Source organism: Pongo abelii, chromosome 11, assembly GCF_028885655.2.
Source record: "Pongo abelii isolate AG06213 chromosome 11, NHGRI_mPonAbe1-v2.0_pri, whole genome shotgun sequence".
In the NCBI taxonomy this organism is placed as follows: Eukaryota; Metazoa; Chordata; class Mammalia; order Primates; family Hominidae; genus Pongo; species Pongo abelii.
Genome location: NC_071996.2, coordinates 113,411,961 through 113,424,564, shown reverse-complemented (window position 1 = coordinate 113,424,564; position 12,604 = coordinate 113,411,961). Strand labels below are relative to the sequence as shown.

General features: G+C 36.2%; 1 protein-coding gene across 9 annotated transcripts in view; it reads left to right on the top strand.

Annotated features, from left to right (window-relative positions):
- KANSL1L (KAT8 regulatory NSL complex subunit 1 like) overlaps positions 1–12,604 on the top strand; it is a 151,137-nt gene that overhangs the window by 83,653 nt on the left and 54,880 nt on the right. For all 9 annotated transcript variants that reach the window (XM_054549791.2, XM_054549792.2, XM_054549788.2 and 6 more), the window contains exon 6: positions 12,075–12,279. In XM_054549791.2, the coding sequence (XP_054405766.1) occupies positions 12,075–12,279 (205 nt within the window). The remainder of the gene's footprint in view (positions 1–12,074; positions 12,280–12,604) is intronic.

The following is a 12,604-nucleotide window of genomic DNA, read 5'->3' as shown; positions in this document are numbered from 1 at the left end:
GAAAATTTTCATTGTTAAGAATATTACTTTGGAATTAGATCACAGTTCAATCCCAAATTGGCCAATTTGTAGTATTGTGATCCTGCACAGCAATCTGAATCAGATAGAATGAGAACAGCCTGTTTTCTGGGTTGTTTTGTGAAGATCAAATGAGATAACAAATGTGATGTTATTTAGGTAATTTTTTACGTGCTTATTATCTGTCTTCCTGGACTTGAACATAAGCTTCAGGAGAGTAAGAATTTTTTGGTCTATCTTACTGAACTGTTGTTTTCCTTAGTACTTGGATCAGAGAGTCACATCATGGGCATGAATTAATATTTGTTGAATGAATGAAATGTTGTTCATGATTTCTTGCCCATACTCAGTATTCATAAGGAATATTTTGTACTTAACATATTTTTTCTTCCCTTTAGTCAGATTGATATTCTATTTGTTGCTTTCGTGGCTGTCTCCTGCAGTTCTGCTTCTCTTCATAATTTGACTCTGGACTAGAAAATCAGATAACCAATGTGATAGATGACATAGATGTCTCTGTAATAAGAGATATTTAAAAAAATCTATAAGAGAGAAGGCCTGTCTTAAAAGTAACAGGAGGATGGCCAGGCATGGTGGCTCGTGCCTGTTAATTCCAATAATTTGAGAGGCTGATGCAGGAGGATCACCAGCAGTTCAAATCCAGCTTGGGCAACATAGGAAGACTCCATCTCTACAAAAATAAAAAAAGTGAGCCAGATATGTTGATGCATGCGGTCTCAGCTGCTTGGGACGCTGAGGTGGGAGGATTGCTTGGTCCCAGGAGATCAGGGCTGCAGTGAGCCGTGACCGTGCCACTGCACTCCAGCCTAGGTGACAGAGCAAGACCCTGTCTCAAAAAAAAAAAAAAAAAAGGAACAGGAGTGAACTTTCATGCATAAACTTACTGAGATCTCTTTTTGTTATTTAAAGGCCTTTTAAACATTTCAGCTACATTCTATATATATAGTTGATGTTGCCAGATAAGGAACCTCATAAATGAAATGTTACAGTTCTTCTAATAAAGCATGCTTATTATAGCTTTATATCACATTATATCATAATTTTTGTATATAATTAGGGTAGAAGAAATTTAAATTTTTAATTTTTAAAAGTTAGCCTCATTCTGTTTGTACACTAATTTTTGTGGATCATATAGAACTTTTGTTTGATATAATTCTCTTAAGTATTTAAGTATTAACTCATACTTAAATATGAATTCTTCATAATTTTAAGTATTAATTGTAATGATCTGTCCTCACAGTGCATTTAAAGTAAACTTACCTGGTTAATTATTTCCCAGGGCATGTTTGTACACTTACTACTTATTGATTACTAACTCCTATCTTTTATTTAATTACAATATCTCCTAGAAAAGTGTCAGAGTTTTTTTTTTTTAGCTTTATTAATCTTGGCAGTATGGTCTCAGATGACTCACCAGGAACTGTGCAACTAAGAAGATTGAGTCTTCAAACAAATGAAGCATTACATTTTATTATCATAGGGATAGTTTTTGGTTTTCAGATCTCATGCTCTAAAATGAAGATAAAATGTTATAAATTAATCCTTGTTTATCCCACGGCGTATTATCTTTGAGAAAGTGAATTCCTACTTGAAAGTGTATAGATTTTTGTCATTGTTTGTTTTGTTTTTGCTTTAATGAGTCCCAGTCCCAGAATATGACATGAAATTAAATTCCAATGAATTATTGCCATGCTGTTTATTTCTACTAATGATAATTATCTCATGTGACGTGCAACTATCCTTTCTTAATTGGATATCATAATTGAAAAACTGCAGTTAGGCTGGCAAACTAATCACATAAAAAGTAAATTTTTTACCCTCAATATTTTCAATAGTCACTTCTCAATTATGAGAAAACATTGTTTGTTAGAAGCATATTCTAAGTTGATGTTTTCAGTATAATTTTGGATTCCTGTGAATGACAATATTATATATAATAATTATTAATAAATATTTAATTAAAATAAATATATACATAGTTTGCTTTTTCCTTTATAACTCTAATATAAGCCTAAAACCTAATATTATATAAGTGAATATATTAATAAATTGTGGTATAACCACTAGATCTAATATCATGTAACTATACAAAATTATATATGTAGAAAATATATAATCGTATGGAAACATGCTTATATTGAAATATTAAGTGGAAAAATGAGGACACTAAAATTATAGTACAGTATGATTTTATAGAAAAAAGATGTGAAGGGTATAAATGAAAACTATATTTCTGTTGAAAAGATGGGATTTTGAAAAATATTTCAGCTTTTATTCAAGTTGTTTTGTATTTTTGTTTTCCTTAAAATATAAAATAGAAATTATCTGTAAGTGTCTCAGATCAGACAAATATTTGACAAACTTTATGTCTCAATTATCAGGTAGAAAAGTATGGCTATCATATTGGTTTCCTCGTCTCTTTGCCTTTATGTGTTAAAAAGTCCCACTTCAAGTTAAGAGCCAGAGATAAGAATGACAGATAGTTCTATAATAATTGGTCTTTTCCCCCATCTACTTTTATTGTGGAAAACTTCAGACATATAGAAAGCATAGTAAAGTAAACCCACATATTCTCAGCTTTAACAGTTTTCAAAATTTTGCTAATTCTTTTGTTATTCCTTTTCCTGACACACTTTCTTTTTCTAGGCATTTGTAAAGCAGTTTCTAATATTGTTATTTTAACTGTAAATAGTTTTTTATATTTCATTGATAAGACTTTTAACATACCTACCACTTTATTATCACATTTAATACTGTTAACCATAATTTGTTAGTCTTGAAATTCTCTATCCATATTCAAATTTCTGCAGTTGTCTCAAAATTATCATTTTATGATTAATTTGTTAAAACCTGTATCCAAAGTCCATAAATTACATTTGGTTATTATGTCTCCTAAGTCTCTTTTATTTTCAATAGCCATTTCAAAATGTATTAGACATCCTAATAGAAGCAAAAAAAAAAGGCTGGGCATGGTGGCTTACGCCTGTAATCCCAGCACTTTGGGAGGCCGAGGCGGGTGGATCATGAGGTCAAGAGATCGAGACCATCCTGGCCAACATGGTGAAACCCCGTCTCTACTAAAAAATACAAAAATTACCTGGGCGTGGTGACACATACCTGTAGGCCCAGCTACTTGGGAGGCTGAGGCAGGAGAATTGCTTGATCCTGGGAGGCAGAGGTTGCAGTGAGCCGAGATCGTGCCACTCCAGCCTGGCGACAAAGTGAGACTGTCTCAAAAAAGAGAAAAAAAAAAAAGAAAACACTATATTGCTCAGAGTATATTTTCTTGCCGTCTTTTTAATATAGTCTTTTCATAGTTGAGATCTATTAGAAGTAATTTTATATCTTTTTCAGTTAATATTATATCTGAAGCTTTTTATACTTAAAATAGTTATTTCCCACTTCAGTACCTACAATAAGATGGATCTTAATTTTTCTTTTTAAGACGGAGTCTCGCTCTTGTTGCCCAGACTGGAGTGCAGTGGTGTGATCTTGGCTCACTGCAACCTCCATCTCCTGGGTTCAAGCGATTTTCCTGCTTCAGCCTCCTGAACAGCTAGGATTACAGGTGCCTGCCATCACACCTGGCAAATTTTTGTATTTTTAGTAGAGACGGGGTTTCACCATGCTGGCCAGGCTGGTCTCGAACTCCTGACCTCAGGCGATCTGCTCGTGTCGGCCTCCCAAAGTGCTGGGATTACAGGCATGAGCCACTGCGCCCAGCCTTAATTTTTTTAGATACCACATCTTATTTATAAAGAATGTCATTTTACAGTGTACCACAACACATTTTCTTATTGTTAGAGTTGAAGAGACTTCCATTTTTGAACAAGAGGTGTAGTTTCTCTACTTATTACCCAGAGTAAGAGAAATGGTCTAGGAACTGTTTTCTCTATACCAGGCAATGCCAGATCTTGATCTGTTTGATCATTTGAGAGAGGTATTTACTTTTGCCAATTGGAGGATAAGTAATCCTCCTATTAAGTTTAAGTCTTATTTTTTATTAGTTTATTACTCTTTTTTTTTGAGCTGGAGTCTCTCTCTGTCGCCCAGGCTGGAGTGCAGTGGCATGATCTCGGCTCACTGCAAGCTCCGCCTCCCAGGTTCATGCCATTCTCCTGCCTCAGCCTCCTGAGTAGCTGGGACTACAGATGCCCGCCACCTCGCCCAGCTAATTTTTTTGTATGTTTAGTAGAGACGGGGTTTCACAGTGTTAGCCAGGATAGTCTCGATCTCCTAACCTCATGATCTGCCCGAATTTGATTACTGCCATCCTAAATGCCATTGGGTTATCTGAATATGTGATGCATTCGTATCTCCCAGTACTATCAAGGATAAAGGAGGTAATAAATTCAGATATTGGCAGGACTTTGTGTAGCAGGGAAAGTATGGAAAAGGTTTCTGCCTACCTTAGTTACAATAGGTTGAATTCATCAAAGGACTTCCAACTGGAAAAGGAGCAACTTGAAATAGAGATTCCAAGTCATGCAATAACTATGATTCTTAAGTGCATATGTTTATGGATATATTAGTTTCCTAGGGCCGCTGTATTTTAAGCCACTAATTGTGCAGCTTAAAATAACAGGTGTTTCTTATTACACAGTTCTGGAGGCTAGAAGTTCAAAATTAAGGTGTCAAGATCATACTTCCTGTGAAAGTTCCAGGGAATCCTTCTTTGCCGCTTCCTAGCTTCTGGTGGTTGCCTGCAGTTCCTTGACTTTCCTTGTAGGACATACACACATCACTCCAAACTCTGCCTCTATCTTTAAATGGCATTCTTTCTTTGTGTGTCTCTTCTTATAAGGAAATCACTGATTTGATTTAGGGCTCATCCTCATCCAGTGTGTCCTCATCTTAACTAATCACATTTGCCAAGTATTTCCAAATAATGTTACATTCTGAGGTTCTGGGTAGACATGAACTTTGAGGAGACACTATTCAACCCAGTATAGTGGGTGTGGGTATTTGTGTATAGGTGTATGGGTGGAGGGGGACACCTAGGAAACTATCATAATCTCTGTGAGAATGCACATTCTAATTCTTTTCTTCAGAGTTTATTTCTACTTTTACTTAAGTAGTTTAATTTGAGAATGGTGTGAATGTCAGGGAAACGTTAGAAACCACTGACTTAAAACAATAGTTTTAAATTATGTGTTGAATAAGTCCTTATTTGCTGCTATTCCTGGAACTTAGTTTCCTTGGCTCCGTAGTGTATTTTAAAACAAAGGGCAGGACATATGCACCATGAAGTGGTAATATGAAAAGTTGGAGGCCATTAGTTTAGCATGTGCTGGTATTGGTCTATTTCTCCATAAAGTATAGCTCTTCAGTTAATCATTGTCCTGGTATACAAGGGAAATCTTTAATTATGCCTTCTTACTGTGAGTAATTCCTGGCTTTTGAGGATATCTTAAGGATATGGATCTTTCACACTCCTATGCTGAAGATCTTTGAATTTTCCTGTGCTTGACATCGAGTGCTAAATGTAGTTTAGTACACATCTTAGATTCCAAATGTCTAAAAGCATTTTTATCACATATCATTAAGTAGCAGCATTTTCCAAAGCAGTCATCTATCATGTTGTAATCTTTCTGATTGGATGGTAAATGCATCCTTACAAATTATCAGCATTATAGTATTTCATCAAAAATGGAATATGCACTTTGGGAGGCCGAGACGGAAGGATCGCTTGAGCCCAGGAGTTCCAAACCATCCAAGAAATTTGATGAGACTCTGTCTGTATGGAACATAAAAAATTAGCCAGGCATGGTGGCATGCACCTGTAGTCCCAGCTACTCAGAGGCCTGAGGAAGGAGCATCACTTGAGCCAAGGAGGTTGACACTGCAGTGAGCTGTGTTCATACCAGATGCACACCAGCCTGGGAGACAGAATGAGATTCTGTCTGAAAAACAAAAAACCCTAACTTTGTAAACCAAAGAGTCGGATTTAGAAGGAAACTTCAAGGCAGTGAAAATATATATTTTTTTAAAGTTGTCTTGTAGCCTTCTATTTAGAGCTGCTTTGGCTCTTAAACCAAAATGTTCAACATTTATTCATTCACCAAACTAGTTATTTAGGTGTAGTGCGTGTTATGCATATGCTGTACTAAACCCAGGGCTGGAATGATAAACCTGACAACATATGTATATGTACACTATTTCTCCATTCCCTCAACAAATAATCATTGTGTATCTGCTATATGTAAGGCATGATATCAGGAATTTCTGATGCAAGGATAAACAAAATAGACACAGTCTCTGCACTACTGACAGTCTAGAGAGGAAGACAGATTAATCAGATAATCATGCAAATAAATATAAAATTATCAGTATGAAAATGCTAGGAAGGAGAGGTGAACAGTGAGTGCTCACCTTTCAGAGCTCAGGGAATTTGACCTAGTCTTTGGAGGGAGATCATGCAGGAGCTAGAAAACTTCCCCAAGGAACTGACTTTGGATCTGAGAGTTAGATGATTATTGGAAATTATGTAGTGAAGAGGATGTGTGAAGATTGTAGGAAGCAAAAATAACATGTAGATCTTGTACAGTATGAAGTGTGAATTATTTATAAAGAAAGGAAGCAGTATGGTTGGAAATGTCAACCTAAGGAAAGAAAATGAAGCATAATTAATATAGAGACTTTATTTGGGTCAAAGTTGAGGACTGCAGCCTGGGAAACATTGGGAAGTGCTCCATTTGGCCTTTGTTACAAGCAGGGTTTTTTTTGTTTGTTTGTTTTGTTTTGTTTTGTTTTGAGACAGAGTCTTACTCTGTTGCCCAGACTGGAGTGCAGTGGCACAGTCTTGGCTCACTGCAACCTTCACCTCCCTGGTTCACGCGATTCTCATGCCTCAGGCTCCCGAGTAGCTGGGACTACAGGCGTGCACCACCACACCTGGCTGATTTTTGTATTTTTGGTACAGACAGGGTTTCACCATGTTGGCCAGGCTGGTCTCAAACTCCTGGCCTCAAGTGATCCACCTGCTTCAGCCTCCCAAAGTGCTGGGATTACAAGCATGAGCCACCATGCCCAGCCACAAGCAGATTTTTAAAGTCAAAAAGGGACAAGGGACTTTGTCTAAGCCCACAAAAGGGGCTGATACAAATTTATGTTTGACATGAGTTCTTACTGGTTTACAAAATTAACATTGATTACTGATTGGCTATATGTTGTTGAACTATAGTTTGTTAAGGTGTCTAGTGTATGGTATGTTTTGGCTACTTGGTGTCAGTTAGTCTATAGCCCACATAGCAAGTGGCTTCAAGAGTTAAGTATTTAGCTCAAGCGAGGAGCAAGACATGACTGCTGTCACATTTTTGTTTGTTTATTTTTTATTTTTGTAGAGACGGTCTCGCTTTGTTGCCCAGGCTGGATTCAGACTCCTAGGCTCAAGAGATCCTCCTGCCTCAGCCTGCTGAGTAGCCAGAACTATAGGGATGCCATGTCACATTTTAATGCTTCTCTGGGCCTGATAATTTAAAGGGACTTGCATTTCTCAGATTAAAAATGTGTTTTCTTTCTCAGAACACAGAGAAGAAGGGAAAGCATCATGCAAGATGAGACAAGGGAAAGCATCATGCAAGATGAGGCAAGAGAACTATGGCAGAGGCCAGACCTATCAGGGCCTTTTAAAAGATTAATGATTTAAGTCTTTCAAGAGCAATGGGAGGATGTTGGAAGATTTTAAGCAGTGTGTGTGTGTGTGTGTGTGTGTGTGTGTGTGTGTGTGTGTGTGTGTGTGTGTGTTGTAGGGTGGCAGGGCAGGTATGACAGAATCAGATTGTTCTTTCCAAATAATTGGTATAGATGGGACTAGAGGGGAAAATGTGGATGAGGGAGACCAGTTTCAAGGCTATTGAGTAACCCTGGTACAAGATAGCTTGGATTAGGGAGGAGACCAGGGAAATATAGAAAGGTATAAGCCTGAAACCCACTCTCACTACTTCCCCATCCTCAATTATTTAATTCCTTTTTAGAACAAGTTATGTTATATGCCTGCAACCCAAAGGATCTAAACTATATCATTTGGAAGATTTTTATTATTCTCCAGCTTCCAGTTAGAAATCTAAAAAAAAAAAAAAAAAAAGTAATGTATTTCTTCAACTGGTTCTCTCCCACTTGTAAGCTTGCTTTTTTAGAAGTACAATGATAACTATATATATATATTTTTTGTTGTTGTTGTTGTTGTTGTTTGAGACAGAGTCTCACTCTGTTGCCCAGGCTACAGGGGCTCAATCTCAGCTCACTGCAACCTCTGCCTCCCAGGTTCAAGCAATTCTCCTGCCTCACCCTCCAGAGTAGCTAGGATTATAGGTATGGGCCACCAGGTCTGGCTAATTTTTGTATTTTTAGTAGAGACGGGGTTTAATTATGTTGGCCAGGCTGGTCTCGAACTCCTGACCTCAAGTGATCCGCCCGCCTTGGCCTCCCAAAGTGCTGGGATTACAGGTGTGAGCCACTGCGCCTAGCCGATAATTATATTTTGATGATTATTCTACAACAATATTTGATGGTGGCCTATTGCATCTTCAGTTTCTGGGGTTTCATAGGTACACTTTAATCTCAGTGGGAACACTAAGCTTTATCATTTATTGAAATATTCTTTTTCTTCTGGACCTTCTCCTCTTCTTATTATGACTTTAAAAAATTTTTTTAAGGACTGTCATCTAGCCAGGCGTTGTGGCGCACACCTGTAGTCCTAGCTACTCAGAAAGCTGAGGCAGGAGGATCGCTTGAGCCCAGGAGTTTGAGGCTGCAGTGAGCTACAATTGTACTACTGCCTTCCAGCCTGGGCAACAGAAGGAAACCCTGTCTGTAAAAAAGAAACAAAGAAAGAAAGAAAGATTTTTAAAAAGAGATAAACCTTATTTTTTTTTTAAAAAAAGAATGTCATGTGATGATGGTGTCTTATATTGATTTATTAATGATATCCTTGTCTTACAGATATCATTAAGTTCCTATTTTAGTCAACACTTAATTACCTGAATCATCATCTCCTGGGGAAAAAGCATGAGATTACAGAGGCACAGGATCAGGCTTGTGTTGTCTTCCTCAAAATTTTCTCAGGATTTTTATCATGTTTTGCTTTCAATGAGGTTCATTGATTGGGCCGTCTCATTATTGTTAATGTGCGAAATAAGTGAATTTATCAATGGTTTACAATAACCATTTACAATAACCTTCATCCATTATTTATGGAAATGATTTTGTACTACAATAGCTTTGATGAGAATATGCAGTTTGCACATTGATTAGTAGTGAAATAAACATATTTCACATCTTTAAATTTCCATGCATTCCTTCATTTATTTGAGGATGGATGTTGATGATACTTTGCAAGAATTCTTATTAATTAGAAAGTGTTAGAATCTAAGGATAAATTTTCTGCAGTTGGGAACATAAGAGAAAGAATAAAACTGAACTTTTTTTCCTCTGGTAATATGTTAGCCCCCTTAGAAATTTAAAAATTATATACTGTAATGCACCACATAATGATGTTTCTAGTCAACGAAGGACCACATATACAACAGTGATCCCATAAGATTATAATGAAGCTGAAAAATTTCTATTATCTAGTGACATTGTAACTATTATAATGTTGTAGAGCAATGCATTACTTTTTCTATGTTTAGATACACTAATACTTACCATGTCTATCATGTTACAGTTGCCTACAGCATTCAGTATGGTAACATGTTTTACAGATTTGTAGCCTAGGAGCAAGAGGCTATACCATATAGCCTAGGTGTGTAGTAGGCTTTACCATCTAGGTATGTGTATGTACACTCAATGGTGTTCACACAAATAAAAAATCACCTAATGATGCATTTCTCCGAAAGTATCCCCATTGTTAAGTGACACATGACTGTATAACATTTAGTGACACAAATGATAAGCTTTCCAGTTATCTTTAAGCCAGCCTATGAGCCTCTAGCCAGTTCAGAAGTTGTGTCCTTTCATTTCATAAGATGAGGGCTCATCTTCTTTGGGCTAAGCCTTCTGTGGGGAGGGGAAAGTTAACATCTCGTTAACAACTGGAGTTGTAAATAGTGGTAAAAGTTAGTTAAGTAGGTCTCAGGCTCTGGAATAAGCTTTTAATTTTCCCTAGACACGTCCTTGAGAAATGTCTTTTAAGAGCCGGTGTAAGTTCTGCCTAAAGGTCCTTCTGACTTGCTGGACAAATAACCTCTTTTGATGCTGGATCTACTCCTAACTTCCTGGATCCTACGTCTCCTGACTTAACTGCCTCTAATGCCAGCTACCTACTGAAACCTGTCTTCTTCTTGACCTCGACTCACTTCTATGCTAGCCACTTAGCCTGTTCAGTGCCTAACTTCATATTGGCTCTCCTGTATGCCTTCTGCTCCCCCTTGATGTGACAGAAAATAAAATCTAGCTGTGAGATTGGACCTGTTAATTTGAGAGAAGCATTATACCCTAAATCTTTCTTAGCCATCAACATGATGAAAGATTTTTAGAACCTTTTATTTACCGAGACTTAAAGCATTCTTGCTAGAGCTCTCTGGAGACTTAATATTTTAAAAGTGAGGTAGTTGTCATCAACTCTTTTTTTCTATACTGGTCTGGCCAGTAGTGCATAACCAATTATGTATTTGTTGAATGTATGATAGTTACCAAATGCCATATTTAATTATTCTATTTAGTTTTACCAACACAAGCCATTCAGACACCTTTATTTCTGGTTTCTTATTACTATGTAAAGCATTCTTGAATTATTTACTTTATCTACAAGCTAATATAATATTTTATAGTAGCCATAAATATGATTCAAAAACAATACTACTATAGAAAAACCATATTTTATATTTACTGGTAAACACCAATTCTACTTGAACCAAATAGCATATTTAGAACTTATATATTGAACAGCAGTATCACATAATAGCAGATTCATTTGTTAATATTAGAATACTAAATTGACTAACTTTTGTCTATATAACTAAGGTTAAAATTGGTACCTTGTAGGGCCTGAAAAGCTTAATTATTGTATATATAATATAATGGTGTAAATGAAGTTAAATTTATGTGGCAACGAGGGTTATCATCCTCCTGGTGTTCTGATATTGTAAAATATTTGAAATATTTAAATATAATTTTTAAAAAATAATATAAAGAATAAATATAAAATTATGCTCTTTTCATGTGTAGCTTAGGTGACCTATTTCATTATTTTATAGTTGTTGTTTCTGTAGCATTGGAAATTTAAAAAAAATCCTAAAATATAGTAGGGTTACAGCTCTGTTTCAAAATTCACTGTAATGTTATTAATATGTAGTGCTTATATAAGAGCAACTAATAGCCAGGTGCAGTGGCTCATGCTTGTAATCCCAGCACTTTGGGAGGCCAAGATGGGCAGATCACCTGAGGTCAGGAGTTCAAGACCAGCCTGGCCAACATGGTGAAACCCCATCTCTACTAAAATACAAAAACTAGCAGGTAGCAGGCATGATGGCAGGTGCCTGTGATCCTAGATACTTGGGAGGCTGAGACAGGAGAATCACTTAAAACTGGGAGACGGTGGTTGCAGTGAGCCGAGACTGCACCACTGCACTCCAGCCTGGGTGGCTGAGTGAGACTCCATCTCAAAAAAAAAAAACAAAAAAACAGAAACTAATAATGGAGTGATGACTTTAGCTCTTTTAAAAACCTGTAATCTATGTATTTTCATCATACACAAAAAGAATTTTGTGTAAATAGTTAAAATACTGTAATTGACATGAATTATTTTACAATGAGCAATTACATTACACTAGTAAACTCATGAGCATTTTCTAACTTATGGTATATTTGTTTTGCAGGAGAAAATAGATGTAAAGATGGTTTTCACAACTTGAATATGTAATTTCCCATTAATACAAAATATTTTACCAATTGTTACCACAAAATTGGTTAAAATTAATACTCTTCTGTCATAATAGATCAAGGCAATTTACATTTAGTTTTCTTTGTCTTTTTTGTTTGTTTTGTTTTGTTTTATTTCCTTCCCACCCCCTAATTATTTCATGGCATTTCAGTGCATCAGAGAATTTAGATGAGCTGTCTTCCTCCAGTAGCTGGTTACTTAACCAGAAGCACAGTAAGAAAAAGAGAAAAGACAGGACAAGATTGAAATCTTCATCCTTGACTTTAATGAGTACATCAGCCCGAACAAGGCCACTTCAGAGTTTCCACAAACGAAAACTCTACAGATTGAGCCCTGCTTTTTATTGGACTCCACAGGTAAGGCTGCCTTTGGGAAGAAAACATGAACAAAGATTCACCATCAGCATATTTCATGTATGAGAAGATGTAGATTGTTATTTAGAATAACACTTATTTTGAATAATTACATGTAGAAAACTTACAAATATAGTTTATAAATGATATAGTAGATATTAATAATATTACAGTGGGCTTTAGCAATTTTTTAAACATTGCAAGCAGTGTACTCTGAAACTTCTCACATCCCCAGTTTTTTTAAAAAAATCTATTATGCCTAAACTAATCTGAGAGAAAATGAAATGTCAAGATGATTTTTAAAATGTACTGGCAAAGATAAGAGGGT